The sequence below is a fragment of the Myotis yumanensis genome, unplaced genomic scaffold (genome assembly GCF_028538775.1).
Source record: "Myotis yumanensis isolate MYYU_CA2020_CCGP unplaced genomic scaffold, mMyoYum1.0.hap1 SCAF_16, whole genome shotgun sequence".
Taxonomy (NCBI): domain Eukaryota; kingdom Metazoa; phylum Chordata; class Mammalia; order Chiroptera; family Vespertilionidae; genus Myotis; species Myotis yumanensis.
Window position 1 is genome coordinate 6,731,358 of NW_027223767.1, and position 20,972 is coordinate 6,752,329.

The 20,972-nt window shown below is 43.6% G+C and overlaps 1 protein-coding gene across 1 annotated transcript in view; it reads right to left on the minus strand.

The window, feature by feature from the left end:
• The window catches only part of COX10 (cytochrome c oxidase assembly factor heme A:farnesyltransferase COX10), a 112,374-nt gene that overhangs the window by 16,797 nt on the left and 74,605 nt on the right, over nt 1-20,972 (minus strand). The window contains exon 5 of the mRNA XM_070392942.1: nt 16,067-16,137. Within this exon, the coding sequence (XP_070249043.1) occupies nt 16,067-16,137 (71 nt within the window). The remainder of the gene's footprint in view (nt 1-16,066; nt 16,138-20,972) is intronic.

Here is a 20,972-nt window from a genome sequence, read left to right on the forward strand (position 1 = left end):
CACCCACTTTCAGTTGTCTTTTGACATATTCCAAGTGGGAAGAACACAGGGCAGCAAACTAGTTCTGTTATCAGCTGAGGGACAACAGGTGTCCCCCCCCCACTTCTTTGCTTCATCTGCCCTAATTTAATGTGGCCATACAGCTCAAAGTGCTGGGGCCATTCAAGGGTGAGATGAAGCAAGTGTGGCAAACCGTTGACAACTGCAGACCCTGGGTGGTGGGATATGGGGTTCATTGTACTATGGTCACCATGTGTCTCCTGGAACACTTTCGTAACAACAACATTCCGAAATGCTTTCATGTTCTTCATTAGCATTGCTATGTTGGGGTTGGCACGCAGTAGCCTAAATAAGCATGCTCAATAGGAAGTAGATTGCTGGGGCCACGTTCTGACTCTGATGTTAGCTGGGTATGTAGAACCGGGCCACTTATCGAACCTCTCTGATTCTCGGGTTCCTCAATTAAAAAGTAAGGGATATATTAGGGCTCTGCTATTTGTCAAGACTGAAACCCAAATCAAACTGGCTTACACAAACAACTCAGTGACAAGACCACAGGGGAGGCGGGGTTCTACCCTATTTAGCTGTTTAATGTTAACAAGTTGGCGTTAGTTTCTTTATTTGTAAAATAGGAACAACTTACTACATAGTTAAAAATCAAATACAATAATGTAAATAAAGCAACGTAGTGTTCATTTGTTCATTCCTTCAAATTTCTCATTGCTTATATACTAGTTAGCCATAATGCTAAGTGTGGGTATACAGCTGATAACAAGATAGACAGCAAGGTTTAGTCTAGAAAGGAAGATAGACATTAAACAAATAAACACAAGTACTACAAACTCTCAAATGATAAACTCATCTATAAGAAAAAGAACAGGTGAAATAATACAGAATTATGTATTTAAATAGGGTGGGCCTATTTAAAGTTGGAAGGAAGTAGGGGCAGACAAACTTGAAATAAATTGTTTCCACTGATTTATTTTTTTAAATTCAAAAAGACTTATGAATAGATGTTAGAATATGAAAAAATATATATACACTCAAGAATGTAATTTCTCAGTTATAAATTATAAATGATGGCTGTGAATTAAAATGGCAAAACTATTTTTATTTTCAATTATAACTTTAAATTAAGAATTTAATTTTATTATATCAAATTACAGAAAAATACACCAGCACGAGAACAGATAGATTGTCACATGCAAACTGTTCTTAAGAACACGGCTGCTCCTGCGTACCTGCAGCAGTTGCTGTGATGGCCTTCATTAAGAACAGAGAAGTTAATGTCTCTGAGTGATTCTCCCTGGAGTTCCACTGGAGGAAATGTATAGAGGAAAGATCAGAAAAGCAGGTGAATGGGGCATGATGACATTGCAAAAATATTCTAATTTTTAATAAAATAGAATAAATGTGTGAATAAAGAAAACAGTTCTATTTGGTGGGGGGTGGGAAATGGCAGAAAAAATATCTAATAATTTTCTTGAAGTAAAAAAACAATTTATATTCATTCACTCACTCATGCAAATAGGTTTATGGCTCATGCTGAGGGTTGAGTGATGACCTATTTCCAACTCATATCCAAAACGGAATTACTTTTTAAATTGCGGTATCTTCCCACCGAGCATCAATGCCCGAGATCCTTCCCCGTCCGCCTTTCCTGCCCAAGGCGACTGCGGGAAAGAAACTAATAGACTATGAGGGAGGAGAAATTTGTCAACACATTTCTATGAATTATTTATTCCTCTTTTAAAACATAATATTTCTTTGCTTACTAAACACCAATCCTTAGTAGCCTGATCAAAGTGGAATTTTCTATAAAAATTAGGAACAAATGAGAATAAACATACAAGTTTTTAAATTTGATTTCTATTTATTGCACTTAATAAATGTAATTTAAATTACCTGACTTTTAAAATAACTTGCTGGGGAAATATGGCCTTTCCGTTTAAGCAACGTGTCAGAGAGGGCTAGGAAATGTTATGTTAAACCAATAAAGCTTTATATTGTAAGCAGCTCTGCAGGTAATTAGTTTACACAAAAATTAATCTCATACTTCTGGCTCATTATTTCAGCACAAATGATTTTTTAATTACAAAATAAAATTTCCTTTCTTCAAAAACAAAAGAAAACCCTAAACCTTAATCAAACCGAGCTAACTGAACTTTAATTTCATGTGTAAATTTGACATTTGAGTTTTGGCTTGAGTTTTTGGGGAAAGTCTCTAAAGATAACTATTCTAAAAACATCTCCCCAGACTCTTACTTAGGAATCTTCTATTTCTGAAGAAGTCTCAAGTGATAGGTACTGCAGGCAGCAGAGGACTGATGGAAATTTGTAATTTAAGGAATGTAGGAAGAAAGAGAGGACATGAAATATATTTTAAAAGAAAATTGATTACAGCAATGCTTGAAAAGCTATCAATTACATAAAAAATGATGGCAACCTGCTTAGAAATTAAATTAAACGTCTAAACATGTTAAAAGGAAATTCAAGAATAAGGAAGTATTTTGGGCATTATTATATTCAGAACATGGGGACTGTGCATTATATTAGAAAAACTTTCTTCAAGGAAAAAAACAAAGCAGGCTGAGCTGATGAGTTTTTTTTTTTAATTACAAGCATCTTATTACTCTAAGAGGGAGATAAAAAAAATAGCTATGATGACACCCCGCTGCTGACCTCCGAGGTCCAGCCTTCTAATTCAGGAGGAAGCGATGGTGACTCTTGACGTCTATGACATCAATTCAGTTTAGATTTTGGGTCAGCAATGCACAAAGACTCTGGGATTCTCAGAGGGGACTCCCATCATTCGATCCACCCATGACAGTCGTCTCCAGCCAGCGGTCCAGTCTCAGGGATTCCTCCCAGCGCCTGGCACTTGCTCAGGACCACCTCCGGAGGCCTCTACTGTCCCAGCTCCGTGACACCTGCCCCAGGGAAGCACATTCGTTTCCATTTCCTGGCTGAGCCAGATGGTTTAATTCTCTAGCTCTCTCCCTTTTAATTTACAAGATTCTATGTAAAAAAGAAAGCAGATCAGTTCACCTACATAAAATGTTGGTACAGTAACTCCATCTCCTGCACCCACTCAGAACTGGGCCTTGGTGTAGGGCAATGTGTGCAAACACAGATATCACAGGGCCCAGGCTGGCGATAGAAAGGAGTAAAAAGTGGGCCTACTGAAAAAAATTAGAGTGCTGAGGACTGTGGGAACTGCTATTCAGGTTTGGCTGGCAGATACCATGGAGGAATGTGCCAAGAAACCCAGAAATCTGGGGTTTTATGTTAAACTTTTCTATTTTTAAATGTTGGCAAATGTAGAACAGCACAGCAGGCCAAACAAAAAGTGCCTCTTCAGGACTTGGCCTGCTGCTGCGCCCTGCAGCCCTGGTCCAGGTGCCAGAGCTCCCTGCGCCCTGCACCAGCCCCTCTGCCCCAGAACTCACGCAGCCTCCCCACCTCACCCCCCAACAGTCCCCTGTCTTTCCTGGGAGCATTTCCTCCTCATCCTCTAAGAATCAGACTAGATATCCAAACAAGACCTCCCAGAATGTTTTCCCTGGGCCATTCTCCTCCCCACCCTCCACACACCACCTCTTTAGCGCCTGTACTGTGCACATCTCTCAGTCCCTGTACCCAACACGGGCCTGGAATGTTGCTGAAACAAACCTTAACCAACCATGCAAATGAAAGCACTGTCTTCAGACTCACCAGCTCACATAACACGGGTCAATGAGAAGAGCATTTGATCATCATGTTACTGAAAAGAGAAGGAACTAAAGTGATAGGACATTAGACCAAATAGCTCTGGATTAGTAAAAGGTGTTTCTGCTACAACTTGTTTCTCAAGTGGTTACAAATGATCAATTTAGTTACTTTGATATGATAGGTAATTCTTTATATTTATTAAAATACCTGACTATTTTATGGTTATAAAAAGGGTCATGAGAATTGAAGAACCTCCATCTCAGTATTACTGTCAACAAATGCTCACAAGTCACGATGCTTCAGAATAATCACACATGCTCTCTCTTCTCTGATCTGAGAGGGAGATGCCGTTCGGTGCTCCTCTCCTTCACCCCCCATGACAACTAGGCCCAGCTGACGTGCACAAAACCTTCTCGTTGACTCTTCATATTGTGGCTCATAGCCTTGAAAGATTTCACTTTAAGGACAAAGTTCTCTATGTCAGCACCACTATGATTTAAGTCGAGATCAAATTTGTTCTTCCTGCCACTTCAAATGACTGGCTACCAGTAAAAACAGAAATTCCTATACTTATAAAATGTTTATGTTCTTATTACATTTGCAACATATCCACACCAGGAGACTAATCACAACAACCTCAGGAGCGGTGCCGAGCAGCAGCCTGGCCCAGCACGTCTGCGAGGCCAGTGTGACTGCCGATGACTAATGTTCACGGCTCCCCTGCAGCCCGCAAAACGTTTACATTTGCTTAAGTGCTTACTGGTAAAACCTTCAGTAAATTTGAAAAATGTCTCCTGCAAATCCCTATAATACTTAGGCTAAACCCTATGCTTTGCGTTAATAATGCCAGCTAAATAATCCATTTCATTTTGAAAACTCAATCTTCGTCACTCATTGAAACTCCAGGTAGTGGGCGACCCCAATTCCAAGTGTTTAAATTTCTCCTCTAAGTAACCTTTCACTCTGCCTTATCGCTCTATCTCCTGCTTACAGCCCACACCCAAAGCTCAGAAGTTATGCATCACTCCCATCTGATCCATTAAGTTGGAAAAACTAATGCTGACATGTATTATTTCCCTGTCAACATCACCAGGCTGAAAAATAGCTAATCAAAGGAGACGTAATCAAAATAAAGATGTTTTAAAATAACAAGGAAGATGGCCCAGCGCAGGCCCCTCCTCGGGAAGCTTTCCCTGGCCAGGCTGTCCTGGCCTGCCGTCTCTTTCTGACCTCCCAGAGAACTCCGTGTTTGTGCCAACTCGTTCATTTCATTCACTACGTGTTTATGGGCTCCTCTGTTCTGTCTGCTAAGCATTTTATGCATCTGGCTAATTTTTTCACTGCGATTATGAGCCTTCTGAGCATTATAAAAACAGAACTGACAGTGCTGGTAACATTATAGGTAATCAATACATTCTTAATGAATTGAATTAGACAAGGGAATTATTAATTCTAAAATATATAGGAGACATTAAGCCTTGACATTCTTAAGAAAGATTAATATTAATTAGGATAGACCAGAAAAAAGGTTATTACTTAAAAAAAATACATGTGTAAAATACATTACAAATTTAAGTCTGAGGGACCTCAATTCAGATAAAGATGACAGACCAAAAACAGAGACACAAAACAGAAAATTTCCACTTTGAAAGAACCAGGACATAGTCCAAATTTCCCACGAACTGCAGGGAAGGCTGAGAGAGGACACATACCTCTGTATGTCCGAGGCAAAAGAGGACTCAGTTAATTTAAGAATTTCTACCTTTGACTGCAAACCACGGAAGAACTGGATGTAAAGTGTGTGTACTGGGGTGGAAGCTGGGTCGTAGCTGGAAATATGGGGATAAATAAGTGAGTCAGGGCCTGAGACCACACCTGGCTGAGGGCGAGCTCCCCTCCGCAGAAGCAGCCCTGGGAGGGGCAGGGGCAGCACCCTGTCCCCACACCCTTTCCACTGCCACAGGGACTGACTGCACCGGGATGAAATGTCTGGCCTGAGCCCGAGCCATCCCATTTTCTCTCACAGGCTTTGGGACGGGACAGAGGACTCAGCTGGAAGACCTTGGAACTATGGCCGAGGCCACCATGTTGATGATGCGTCAGTTCAAGTGAAAGTGGGTCAGAAGAGCCAGACAGAGAGAGAAGAATGAAGGGCAAGTACAGAGAGAAGCAGAGGTGCACAGTGAGCGGGAGGCTAAACTGGAATCAAGGAATGGTGCGCAGGCCATTCCTTCCAGTAGCCTGCCTACGAAGAGAGGAGAATAGGAGAAAGCTAATTAGTAGACGTTTCTCAGGACAGGGGACCACTTGTTTAAATACTGTCTGAAGAAAAGGACCCACTGGGGCTGTGGGGCTGAAGAGGCACCGAGAGACCCCAGGGTGAGGCTGAGCTGCACACCTGCTCCAGGCAAGCTGGGCCCAGGTCTCAGGCACACAGAACGTAAGGCAAAAACGGGCTCCACAGGCCCATGGGCCCCCACAACTTCCAAAACAGGTGTTAGATTCTTGCAGCTATAATCTTAGGGAGAACTAATGGGGACATTCACTTGTACCTACACCTCGTTCTCACCCGTCCCCACGGCCACCCTAAAACTACTAAATCCTTCTTATCCCATTAGCCAAAGCTGCGAGTACCACAGAGCTTCCTGAGGTGGAGCAGTTAGAGGAATCGGGTGCCGGCGTGATACAGGGTGAAAGGAAGGAAGTTACTGGTGAGGATGTAAAAACGGCAGAGAAATGTGAGGTGTCAGACAAACCACATCTGGATTTTGCCCGTGACTAGTCCTACTACCATGCACACGTCCATTCTGCCAGCAGCGGGGCCCTCCGGCTAGGCTGCTGTGGCGCTTACGCTCAGCCGCAGGGTCCTGGCAGTGGTTTGGCTCCAAGTGTACAGGATCAGACCTGGGGTGAGGAGCCAGGCCAGAGGCAGAGCAGCGCCACCCTGAGTCTCTGGGGCCCTTCTCTCCAGACATCCTCAGCTGCAGACGCTGGAGCTAGTGGTGCCGAATGTGCCTGACTGACTCCGAGCTTCTCCCCGTGCACCCGGGGGCTTCCGGAGTGATGTGAGGGGCATGAGCTCCAATCCACCAAGTGGCCCCAAGCCATTAAAGGCTGATAAATAATTCTACCACCCAGGCCCAGAGCTGACGTAAAAAGCAGAAAGCCATGGGGTCAAGTGTTTCCATAGGAATCCCATTTGGTAAATGGAAGCTGCAGAAGGATGTTTCTATTAACCACCTGCAATCATAGTAAAACCCTAGACTAGACAGAGTAACTGATAACTTCGTGTCCCTGCAAAGTCAGGATGAGTTAAAATCTGAAAAAGCAGTATTTCCCCAGGTAATTGATAAGGGAGACCATTTATTTTTTCCTTCCTCCCTCCCTCCCTCCCTCCCTCCCTCCCTCCCTCCCTCCCTCCCTCCCTCCCTCTCCTTCTATTTTCCTTATACTGTGATACTTTATTTTTTTAAATATATTTTTATTGATTTCAGAGAGGAAGGGAGAGGGAGAGAGAGATAGAAACATCAATGATGAGAGAGAATCATTAATTGGCTGCCTCCTGAATGGCCCACACTGGGAATAGAGCCCACAACTGGGACTTGTGCCCTGACCGGGAATCAAACTGTGATCTCCTGGTTCATAGGTAGACGCTCAACCACTGAGCCATGCAAGCCGGGCTACTGTGATACTTTAGACATACAGAATTGGCATTTTATGTAGGCAATAAAGAGATAAAGTACTGCCCTCTGAATTCTCCTTGGGAAAATGAAACAAATTACAATGTAATTTCATAGATTTTATTCTCATTAAATGGCATTTTAGTTGTAAAGATTTTCCCCTTTGAGTCTCAAAAAATTATAGAAAATTTATGTTGCCTAAATATAAAAGGTATGTTTATATTGTAATTGACTATTTCAAAAACAGTCAATGACCTTACTATTCCTTTATTATATACTAGAGGCCCGGTGCACAAAAATTTGTGCACTTGCGGGGGAGGGGGTCCCTCAGCCCGGCCTGTGCCCTCTCGCAGTCTGGGACCCCTCGGGGGATGACCACCTGCTGGCTTAGGCCTGCTCCCCGGGGGATTGGGCCTAAGCTGGCAATCAGACATCCCTCTGGCAGCCTGGCATCCCTCGGGGGATGTCCACTTGCCAGCAGGGAGCAGGCCTAAGCTGCAGTCGGACATCCTTAGCACTGCTGAGGAGGCAGGAGAGGCTCCCACCACCACCGCTGTACTGGCAGCCATCAGCCTGGTTTGTGGCTGAGCAGAGCTCCCCCATGTGGGAGCGCACTGACCACCAGAAGGCAGCTCCTGCATTGAGCGTCTGCTCCCTGGTGGTCAGTGTATGTCATATTGACCAGTCATTCCCAGTCTTTCTGCTGTTAGGGTCAGTTTGCATATTACCTTTTTACTATATAGGATAGAGGCCTGGTGCACGGGTGGGGGCTGGCTGGTTTGCCCTGAAGGGTGTCCCAGATCAGGGTGGGGGTCCCACTTGGGTGCCTGGCCAGCCTGGGTGAGGGGCTGATGGCTGTCTGCAGCTGGTCACACCCCTTTCAGGGTGGGGGTCCCCACTGGTGTGCCTGGCCAGTCTGGGTGAGGGGCTGAGGGCCGTTTTCAGGTTGGCCAGCGACTGAAGCTCCCAGCCTCTCCTTTTCTTCTTTTTTTTTATTCTGGGATTTATTTACCTTCTATAATTAAAACTTTGTTGCCATCACTGGAGCTGAGAGCTGGCTCTTGCTCGCTCCAGCTCTGAGGCCACGGCCTGCTGGAAGGAGGTATCTGGGGTTTGTTTAGCTTCTATAATTGAAACTTTGTTGCTTTCGGAGCTCAGAGCCGGCCTCGGCAGGCGGGGAACCTTGGCTTCCTCCATCACTGGAGCAAGCAAGCCTCTTGCTCGCTTCAGCTGCGTGGCTGCCGGCTGCCATCTTTGTTGGCGGTTAATTTGCATATCACCCTGATTAGCCAATGGGAAGCGTAGTGAAGGTACGGTCAATTACCCTTTTTGTCTTTTATGAGATAGGACTAGAGGCCCGGTGCACGAATTCGTGCACGGGTGGGGTCCCTCTGGGTGGCCTGCAGGGATCAGGCTGAAACCCGCTGCCCAACGCCACCTGCAGCTCCTACCTGCCGCTCCTGCTCATCCCGGCCCACTGTGCCTGCCGCAGGCTCACGCCCAATCAGTCCCGATCGGGAGAGGCTCATGCTGCCACAGCAGCTCTAGCCAGCCATGAGCCCTACGCCTGGCACCCTCCAAAGGGATGTAGCCTGTGGGATCGGGCTGAAACCGGCTCTCTGACATCCCCTAAGGGGTCCCAGATTGCGAGAGGGTACAGGCCAGACTGAGGGACCACACCGGTGCACAACAGGGTTGGGGAGGGACCAAGGGAGGACTCCAGGCGTGTCCAGCCCATCTCGCTCAGTCCCAATTGGCTAGACCCCAACAGCAAGCTAACCTACCGGTCAGAGCATCTGCCGTTCGGTCTATTTGCATATTACCTTTTTATTATATAGGATATTCAATGTCAGTTTCTCCATCATCTGAAACAATATAGACAAATGGCAGCAGCCCCATCTAAGGAGAGGCAGGCAGCCCAAGACTGGCAATCAAACGTGATGGGCCAGATGCACATGCACCTTCTGAAGAGCTGCAGTCCATGGAGTTTGTTTAGGTTGGTCCTAAGGTGGATGTGTATTATATTCAACATTTCCTACAGTCTCCTGATGTCATCCATAAAGGACACATAAGGTTATGTGTATACAATTCCAGAAAGGAAGAAAAAAAAAAACTGCATCCACTAAAGTTTGAGAATCATTGAGTTACGTAAATAGGGGGAACAAAAGGAAAGTCTATATTTAGTGGCTGGGCATTCACAGCTCCTGCTGTTGGCCTGACTCTTAGGAGGAGATGGAGAATTCTAAAGGGTGCATCCCTGCAGGGTTCTCGCCATTTTGCCTGATTAACCTCGAGTACTTCTGCTGTGTTGGTTGTGAGGATTCGACTGGCTTGGGCTGTGTCTCCTCGGGGTCAGTTTCTTGTGTCCCCTTTGCTGTTCTGCCCTATTATGAATTTTGTGATCCCTATATAAAGAGCTGCAGAATTTAAGGAAGGTGGACATACATGCAGATGGTACAGAAATACTCTCTAAGGAACAAATGTTGCAGAGGAAGGAAAAGGCAGAGGCTGGGGGAGGCGGGGGGGGGGGGGGGCAGAGTTCATTTGTGGAGACTGGTGATCCATGGGAAAGGTGTTGGAAAGCAGACACAATTTAACTGAACTTGTAGGCATCAGGAGCCAGCCTCGGTTCTGAACTGATGGACTGCAAGACTTCACCTCTGCCGTGTCCACCTGGTCCAAGCTGTCATGAGCTCCCGCTGGACCTGAGGCAGATCTCTGCTCACTCCTGGGGCCCCACAGTCCCCGGTGCAGAGCACGCGCTCTCTGCCTTGGCAGAGCTCCTGCAGTGTGGTGATCAGAGCAGAGGACACAGACGGGACCAGTGCGCTCAGGGGTGCTCCGACATGGCGCTCAAGGATCAGAGACAAACACCCACCGCCACCTCACCCGAGTATGGAGACAGCTGTCCCTTTAGAGGAAGGAGCACTCGGCATAAAAGGGCAGGTGAAAGGGCAGGTGAGCACACCTGGCGGAGACGAGAGAAAGCATGGCCCTTCCGTGACAACACCAGCAGTTCCACAGAGTCACAACGTAAGGAAGAGGATGAATGAGAAAGGTGAGCAGAGTGGGGATGAGGTGGGAAGGACGGGAAGGATCAGACCCTGAAAGGCCTGCTATGATACGGTGAAGAATTTAAAATAAGTATTTTTCTTAAATATATTAAGGAAACCCCAAAAGTTTTAAGACAGAAATGTGATCGTTTAAGGAACCCCTATCTGCCAGCTGAGTGGGAGGGAGGAGAAGGGTTCGAGAGAAGGAGAGGCCGGCTGCGATGCTGTTGTAACAACCAGCAGAGAACTGCTGATGGTCCGAGACTGCAGCACCGGCCAGGGCGCAGACTGCGGGTGACAGAGGGGCTGAAAAGACACGGCTGTGGGATAATCAGGTGAAGGGAATAAACAGAAAAAACATCCAGAATGACTTACAGGCGCTCGACTTTCTAATGTAAATTAACAAGAATATAAGGAAAAAGTCTGGGGGAGAACATGATGAATTGGGATCTATATCATGGAATCTGAGATGCTGACAGGGGCTTCCCCAAAGAGATTTTCACAGGGTCCGGGCGGTCTGGGCTGGAGGTTCAGCAGACAGAATGTAGTGTCTGGAGGGAGTGAGATGAGAAGGAGGCCGAGGACCAACAGCAAAGGAACAGGAAGAGGAGGAACAGAAAGGAGTCTGGGAAGGCATGGCCAGGGCGGCTCATTCTTCCTCATCCTTTGGTTCAAGTTTTAAGACATCACGCCCTCCCAGCTACCCCTGACGACTCCTCAGTCTGGGTTAAGTTCTGCGTCTGTGTCCCCCGTCACTTGGCATCCCCCTATCCTGGTATTCACCACCTCACCGCTGGTGTCTCGCGCAGGCCTGGCTGGCAGGCGCACTAAAAACACACACTGCTGAGTGGAGGAACCTTTGCAGGCACTCAGGGTCCTCAAGCATGCGCACTGCCGCCTCCTCAGGTAATGCTAAGAGGATGGAGGCCGTCTCCTTTACCTCTGAGGAAGCTTAGCAACTAGCACACTTCTCTACAGGGACAACACCCTCCGTAAGCGCCTGCTGAGGATAGCAGGAATGAAGACTCAGGAACCGTCTACTTGCCACTGCGTGGCTGGGCCCACTCAAGCATGACAATGCAAACATGTAACTTTTCCTCTCCAAGCTCTCTGGTTTGCCAAGTGTTTTGCTTTCTTCCCCCTCTCCCTTGAAAGTAATCTGAATTGCCTGATAAACATGGAAATATTTATTTTAAAGCAAATTTTGAAAACAGATAACAGTTCTGCAAACAACGCTACATTTCTCTGGAGTTTGAAACCCATTCTTCAACAATGAACTTTTATTTACAGGATTTTATTGCTCTTACTGTTATCCCTACAATAATGTTATGTATGAGAGAAACATGGTTGGAATTTTGACCCTTATATGTGAGAAAGTGGTGGTGTGGAAAGATTAATTCAATGGCTTGCCCATGCTTAGAGTCACATAACATTTTTAGTTACCATATGAAGAATATCTGAAGACAGATGTTTTCTAGTACATACATTTTTAAAAGTCCCTAATTAACTTCCTCCAGGCACCAAGTTAAAATTGGATTACACCAAATCTGACTGTCTGATAAGAAGGTGAGCTTCTCTGATACTCATCCTCATTACATTACACGAATGCGATTTCTTCAGTGGGTTTCCTCACCTTCAATGTAAGTTCTCGAAATGTGACATAAGCAATCTCAGGTGTGTTCTTTGCCAGAGAATAAAAGGGAGCTCTAAGCCCAACTTTTCTCAAAACAATCATTCAGAGCCATGACATTTTTGCCAGAAACGTCCAAACAAGTCAGTTGATCTTATTCATCTCTTCCAATTTATAAGAAAACATAAAGATATTTATTGAGTGTCACTTTTAAAAAGCAATTTAAAGACGTCTGCATTGCATTGTCTACCTACAAATTGATTTAGATACATCATACTTTCCATTTATGTATTTCTTCCTCTTTTGTGCAAAATAAGCAATTGGAGTTTGTATGAACAAGCCTTAAAAATAAGAAAGTCTATGATTATAATCATCACCATCAGGTGGCATATAGTTATTATCTAAACTGGACACTGCTGAGAGGGAGGGGGACGCTATCAATAATCCTGCTGGGCCCAGCTGGCGTGGATCAGTGGATGAGTGTCGACCTATGAACCAGGAGGTTACTGTTTGATTCCTGGTCAGGGCACATGCCCAGGTTGTGGACTTGATTCCCGCTGTAGGGTGTGTAGGAGGCAGCCGATCAATGACTCTCTCATCATTGATGTTTCTGTTTGTCTGTCTGTCTGTCTGTTTTCTCTCTCTCTCTCTCTTCTTCTCTGAAATCAATAAAAATATTAAAAAATAATAATAATTCTGCTGGGACAACAGGTGTAAACCAGGACTCTCCTGAGCAAATGCAAATGTATGGCCAATAGATTGAGCACATTTTACAATCACATCATGTGGCACAGCACTCATCCTACATCATCTTTTAGATTCCAGCCGTCACCTGATACACATGTAACACTGCACCTCCTCTTCCTTCCACTGTCTCACTTTGACCTGAGACCAGCTGCTTGAGATGCATTCTTGGGCTGCTATGCTTGGCCAATAGCCTCCTATTCCTCCACTGTTTCAGGGCCATAGATGGTTCTCACTAGGAGCTGTTTGCTCTTTGATATTTTGTCTCTGGCTTGCACCAGGATGGCTTAGAAATCTGCTATTTCATTGGTCTACGGAATTCAGGAGGACATTCTTCTAATATCCTCACCAAGTGTCCCTTATTTTTAAGAAGAGGTAGAAGTTGGGTCTCCCTTGAATGCTGTTTTCTTCTCAGGGACAAGACACTTTTAGAGAAAGTTTTGTGTAGTCATTAGGAACTCAGGGTGAGCAGTCAAATGGACTAGGCCAAATTTTTGTTCTGTCAGTTATTCATAATTCTTGGACCCGCAGTTTTCTCACTTGAATATCTCACTTGAATATTGGGGGAAATTGAACATCATCTATCTTAGGACTAGCAATAGGATGTATGTAGCTGTGATGTTACCAGGAAATGCACAATGAAATGGGCAGTCCAACCTTATTAACTATTAGAGGCCTGGTGCACGAAATTGATGTACGGGTAGGGTCCCTAGGCCTGCCCAGTGATCAGGGCCGATCAGGGTTTTCCGGCTGCTGACCAGGGCCTTCCATCTGGCTGCCAGCCAGGGCCTCCCTTCCCCGGCTGCTGGCTGCCGGCCAGGGCCTCCCTTCATTCCATGCCGCCACCTGGTGGTCAGCGCACATCATAGCAAGCGAGCGAACTCCTGGACAATTTGCATATTAGGTATATATATATATATATATATATATATGCATTTGATAAGCTTTTATTGTGACCTTATTATTTATCCCAAATTCAAAACTTTGTATCCCTTATTGCCTACTTAAGAGAATAATCCCTTATTCTCTATTTAACTATTACAGTGTTATGATCCCTCAAATCCTTTCTGGAGTAAAGAATAAACTAAACAAGCAAACAAAAGCACTGACTTCTGTGTCAGCTCTGGAAGGCGTTCAGTGTGTGCCCACGTGCCACGTCTTTCCAGAAGAGAGGACCGAGAGCTCAGAGAAGGGACGTGCCAAATGGGTCCACATGTGCAAAGGGGCATTTCCCCGGGGCTTCAGGAAATCTCAGACCAACTAGTCCAGGCACATGTTTCTTAAATAAAAATTTTCAAAGTAAATTGCAATCACTTGAAAAAGTTAATGAAATATATTTTCTCCATAAATGTTTATAGATGTCTTTAGAATGAATAGAAACCAAGCTATGTACAAAGTTTGAAATAGTTTGCAATGGCAAAAGACTTTCAAAGATTTCTTTCCCAGACCTACTATACTACTGCCCATCAAAATGACAGGGACTCACATTTTACATGCCAGATTGTAAATGACGTCTGTGAAGTTGTATAGATTCAACAGGCATACCAGCCCAAGTGAAATGGGGCCATAAACACCAAAAAATAAAAATAAAAATAAAAAAATTGAAAACAAACTGGCTATCCTGTGCGCTTAAATGTTCAATAGCCACTGTGAATGTGAGAGCCACCAAAGCTGAGAAATAAATGTTAACAGATAGACTGCAAGACTTTCTAGTGCACCCCTACAGTCATCTACTCTGTGTAGTGACAGTAATTCACTGTTTTATAATACACACTAATATAAAGTCTTCAGTTAGTGTAAGACTTCCGCCCCAGACTCTTAACATCTCCTTGTACATATTTAATAAAATACATCCTACATATGAAAGTAAGTTTGAGTCTGTTTCCCAGGCCTATAGTTTGCTCTATAAAACAGCAATTAAGGTTATCATGCAAACAAAAAGGTGAAGTTTAGGAGACTAACAATTGTACTGTAGCCTCGTCTTTGACCATCCCCAGGCCACATGCTGCCCTAGAAGTGCTGTGCACTCTGCTCTCCTGTGGGCAGGAAAGGACCACTGGGCAAAGTAAGGTGAGCTCTTAGGAGTACGGCTGGCTTTCATCTGATCATGCTATATGCCTATGGACCTCTTGCTGGGTCTATCCCGTAATCCCACTGGTTCTAAAGAAGAGGACAATGTGACTGAGGAAAAGTCACTGAAAAGAATTTCCAAAGAAGTAAGAACCTACTCGTGACTTAACCTGTGGCGAGAGCAGCTTTTGGCATTTGAGATGGGTTACAGAATTTGCATTCTCCCACCTAAAACAACTTGTCTCAAATAAAAGTACTGTGACATTTTCTAACTACAATCACAGCAGGAAGTGTTATTATATTCCGAAAGGGAAATAAAACCTAAGTAGATGAGATTTCTGTTCTTACATATTTTCATCTGGCTTTATTGCTCTTTTCAATAAAATGGTATTTTAAATTCATTTAAGAACTGTATGGCTAAAAACAGTTAATATTAAGAACTATTTTTACAGACTTACTGACTATACCTGCATTTGTTTCCTGTATTGTGTTAGTTAACATGTGTGATTGTTTGATCCCCAATAGATGGGACGCTCCATGAGGGCATTGCCTGGACACAGGAAGAAAGGCCTCACTGACTTAGTATAAACCACTTAGCTCTTTTTATTCTTCTCAGCTTATAATAATCTATTAGATTAAAAATATTTTAAATGCCAGCTTCAAGGCCTCCAGAAAGTAAAGGATTTAATTATTAATCATTAGTGATATTAAAATATTTATATGCCTTTTAGTTCTACGTAATTGAATTCAGTGAAAAGGAGAGTAATGGAGGCAGTAATTTACTTGGTATATAACAGCATTATCGGTTTATGTGAAAACATAAGGCTTCAGACATTACTTTCTTCTGTGACCCCATATGGACGTGTTGGAAATCACTTGTGTTAACGGAATGATTTTACTTACAGCCACTATAAGTGAAAGCAGTTCATGTCTCAAATTTGAACTGAATAAGAAGTCTACTGCATGAGTTACCCCCACAACAAAACTGTAAATCTTAGATCCACTCTAAGTGCTCTATACATTTTGGTTAGAGTTAAGAGTACTATGTATCCAAACCGATATGTCCCTTTGGGGTGTGTTATTTTCAATTCCCGACTCAAGGCAAAGACCGGGGAATGATTTGGGATGAATAAGCAAAGGGATGTTCTGCAATGTGAGACTTGAATTCATGATTTTACCTGATCTGCCCACGAACCAGAGGTCTGTTCTTTGTCCTATTCATGTTTGAATCAAACGGCACCTCAAAAAACTGCAAAGAAGTTGAAAAAAGATAAAAAGTATTAACTATAAAGTGAAACAATTCTCTTCTGCTTTAGTTCTATAAATTTCCCACAGCAAATATCCACAGTGAATTCCACTTAACTTTGATGGGACACATTAACCCTCTTGGTACTGTTTGGAGGAAAAGTTCCCGGAGAGACGCATGTAAACATTATCTGCATTAATTGTCAGGAATACACACAGGTCCTTGTTATCTACTTTAAAACCATGTAAACATACAGTTGCATGCCTCAAAGCCACTGTTTCAGGTTGGGAGAGGTATACTTGCATCTGTTTGACATAAGCATGGTTTTACTACTGCTCTATTTGGAAGTTAAATATGACTGAAAGATGTATCCACGTGCCAAGCCTACACGGGTGAACCATGATGGCCACGTTGTGTCAGGTTAGCTAAGCCGGACTACGCTGCCCAGAATGCCGTTCCTGTTTACCTGTAGCTCAGGGACAGCCACAGGGGATGCTGCATGAGACCTGGCAGGTGGGAAGCAAGTGGCAGCCGTGTTTACACAGGGAAACTGGGGTAAGGTCAGGCACTATTGCAGCTCACACACACGCGTGGGTCTGCTGTGTCGCCTGCAGCACTGAGGCTGCAGCCTCCCCAGCTCTGGCCAGATCTCAGGCTTCCAACAATCCCTGCTCGTCCACGTCTCCCTATCTTGGGCCGAGTCCCCGTGCTGCTCCATGAAGTGCACCAGCTCTTCTGCAGTCCCTGTATCATCCAAGGTGCAGGCTTGGAAGCTTGAGAGACACACGGTTTCATTTGTTCTCACGAGGTTCAGCTCACCCTGGCAGACTGCAGTCGCTCTCGCTTTCCTCTGCTTTCCTGATGATGGCTCTGCTGATGTCAGACCAGCACCAGGTACAGGTCCAACAACATTGCAGAGACCGCCCGCCTCTCAGGACCACATCCCTCACACCACTCCTCGTGGTCCTGACCCTCTCATCAAACCCTAACGGATACAGGCTTCTCCCCATACTTTCAATAAGGCCACTATTTAAACATATTTAACTTCTCAATATGTTCATCTTATATAATGATCTAAATGGCAGGCTTCCTGAGATATGTGAATTTATATTCTTTTTTTAAAAATATGTTTTTATTGACTTCAGAGAGAGAAAGGGAGAGATAGAAATATCAATGATGAGAGAGAATCATTGACTGGCTGCTTCCTGCACACCCCCTGACTGGGGATCGAGCCTGCAACCTGGGCATGTATCCTGACCAGGAATCGAATCATGGCCTCCTGGTTCATAGGTCAATGCTCAACCACTGAGCCATGCCAGTCGGGCTGAATTTATATATTCTTGTTAAAGAGAGCTATGCAAATAGTTACTCAAGAAGTAATTTGTTAAATAAATCATCAGTGCAAAAATATGTATGTTTGAAAATCGCCTTACCTTCATTTAAAAATAATACATAATTTATGTGTTAAAACATTCTTTGCCTGTAAGAATATTTATTCCTTACTGAATTAGTTCAAGTTACATGTAATTAAAATGTTCTGTCTGCTGACACTCCCTCCCTTCCCAATATTTAAACACATTCTATACGTATTTCAAATCATCTTTCCTTCCTGAACATTAACTCAATTTCACAGAACTAATGAGGATTGCAATGAAAAATAACATTATTTAAATGCTGGTAAGATGTTACTTATATAACACAGAACCTCTTGTATTAATAGCTATCTTGGCAATTCTCAAGTCAGTGTGTGTGTGTACATGCAAGTTCCTAGTTCAGGAATTCTAATGAATTATTTCATCTGGATGAAGAAATATATTATTTTTTTCTACATTTCTGGCAAATCAGCCACCCAAAGATGGGAACTAAGGGCTCGACTGTGTCAACTGACCTGCAGGGCGCATCACTTGGCAGCTGCTTCTGACTTCACGAATGCTTACATTTATTCGGACAAGCAACCTCGGGGCAGAAAGACCATGCAACCGAGACTGAGGACTCATTCCAGCGAGGGCTGGGCAGTGCTTCCTGGCACTGAGGGGCCAGAGCTCGCCACGTTACTGCATCTGTCTCTCAGGTGTTCTCTGTAATGCCTTCTAACAGTTAGTTTACTGCTTTGGTTTGGATATTTAAACCACACAGCTCCCAATGTCCTTATCTGACTTTAGCATAAGGTGAGCATTTGCAAAAGAGAGAAAACAGCTGCATCTCTTAATATACATGAAGTTTGGGGCCCACATCTTAGCCAGCATGTTCAGTAAAACAGGGTGTCCAAGGTGAAGTTAAGAGCCTTCTGAAAATTTCCAAATAAGCTCAAGGGAATTTCCTCTCTAACAGCTGCCAAGGGCTATCCTTCCATTTTTGCAAACAGTATTTTAAAAGGTTAATTCTGAAGGCCACTTTTAAGAACACATAAATGCATTAAAGCCCATTAAAGGGTACTCACATAAACAGACTTTTTAAATTGCAAAATAGAAAAGATCTTTTAAACTAGGGCTTAAAAAATTAGAGAATCTTTCTTCAACTAGTGCTCTGTCATCATAATATAATGTGGACACAAGACCATCATACACATAAATTCTTGTGGGTCCCTCCACAACTATAAAACAAACAGGCATGCTGGCTGACAACCTTTACAGTGATAAAATAATGACAACAGTCTCACTCTGAAACAGTTCCCTAAAATACTACAAAGAGTTTAAATGCCACTATTGAAAAAAAAAAATCAGAACATCAACATTTGTAAAAAGCAAGAAATAAGTAAGATCATCCCTGTCTAGGCCTCCATGGCAGAAGAGGGACCCGACACTCATAAAGAAAAGGTTATGCCATATGTTGAGCAGTAAAACTGGCAAATCGAGAGGTTCAAATGCTGCTATTACGTACATCTGGTCCCGATGCAGTGGGGGTAGAGGCTCGAAAATCATTAAGCAATCTGAGAACTCCCAAACAAAGAAACTGTAAAATTCTGAACTATAAAGCAAAGGAAACACACTTAATCCCTCAGGAGCTGCAGTGTGTGTTTCACTGGGCGCCCCTCCCTGTGAGGACACAGCAATCCACCAGGGCTGAGTGACACAGTATCGCTGCTGCCGCCCCCTGTGGCACACAGCCAGCTCGCTCCAGCACTCCAGGCACCTGTTGCTTTAATCAACACATTTCTCTACATGGCAGAGAGAAACAGAGAGGGGAGCAATGAGGAGGCGGCTGGAAGGAACCGGGAAAAAATAAGTCTCATTCATTTTGTCTATCAGAGAATATACACTTAAAATAAAGTTACATGTGTAATACTTTCATCAATAGAGTTTAAAAAAATAAAGTTACACATGCTTTCTGTAGGCCTTTAATATTAAAAGATTAACATATTTCTTCTAAGATTAGTTAATTCTTTTTAATATATTTTATTGATTTTTTACAGAGAGGAAGGGAGAGAGATAGTTAGAAACATCGATGAGAGAGAAACATCGATCAGCTGCCTCCTGCACATCTCCTCTACTGGGGATGTGCCCGCAACCCAGGTACATGCCCTTGACTGGGATCGAACCTGGGACCCTTCAGTCCGCAGGCCAACGCTCTATCCACTGAGCCAAACCGGTTTCGGCAAGATTAGTTAATTTTTGAACTTCAGATACCAACAATCGAAAGGAAAATAAGATTAGATTTATTAAGATACACCAACTTTCTACTATATTGTCTCAGCAAAGTGATTTGCAACCTCCCCTTAATGAACCTGAGTTTCTGTGATGGGGTTACAATTGTGTGTTTCAACTTTAGTTAAATTTTCTCTGTTGCCCATTTCCCCCACAATCCTAATATACTCCCTTCTTGATTCCCTAAAATTATTTTAAGATAACTTTATGACAATCTCCATGTTTAAAGCAAGTAGTCTATTACAAAATGTTCTTTATGAATTTAAGTGGAAAAAAATGGAATGTAAATGAAAACAATGACTATTACATGAAACAACAATGAATACATAATAATAGAAAGAATAATACTTGCATCAAAGGATAAAAATAGCACAGAAATATACTGTATTGGGACATTTTTAAAGAGTCAGAAGGAAACACAGGTGCTAGACAGTAGACGTTAATTGGAGTACTTTTCACAGCTTTTTACAATTGTTTCTGTTCCTATATCCCCAATGCTTTCCTTTCATCTCGCTTACTAAGAACACCTTATTCCTGTGTCTGCTACATTCAGAATATGTATCTAAGCACAGAGTTGGGCCATCCACGAGAGAGGAGGGCCTACAGTTCCTTTGCTTAAAGGTAAGAAACAGCTGAAAATCCTTTTAGTAGGGCAAGACACTGGTCATGCACAATAGATAGGATATCGGGTAATTTCCCAGCAACCTCAGAGGTTTACACTTCTTCCTGAGAATCCAAACCACACCCTGGAGTGTGCTCTGAACACAGCCACTGTGTGCTGAGGGCAGGACGCGCACTCGCCCACCTTCCAGAATGGCCCGTAAAGAACACAGTGGGCAATCCATACACACAATCTTTTCAGTCTTGTTGAGAGCAAACTGGGAGGAAATGGGCCCTTTGCTAGAATATATGTCTTAATTATGTATTTATGATTTTCTATGTTTCCACAAGTTATCCATGTAAAGCAGCAATGTAGTTTCCTGACAGATATGAGTTAAGAGTGTTAATGTCTCAATGAAGTACTTCCAGAAAAAAAAGGCTTTAATTTTACTGACTAAATTTCTTTTGAGCTTCTTTTTAAATACAGGCTAGTGGGAGGAAGGGCAGGTCTTCTCAGGGAGCCCCTCACTCCCTTTCTTACTTTCGTTAGAGGGAAACAGTAAACGCACAGAAGAGCAGAGTAAAGTAAAAGCA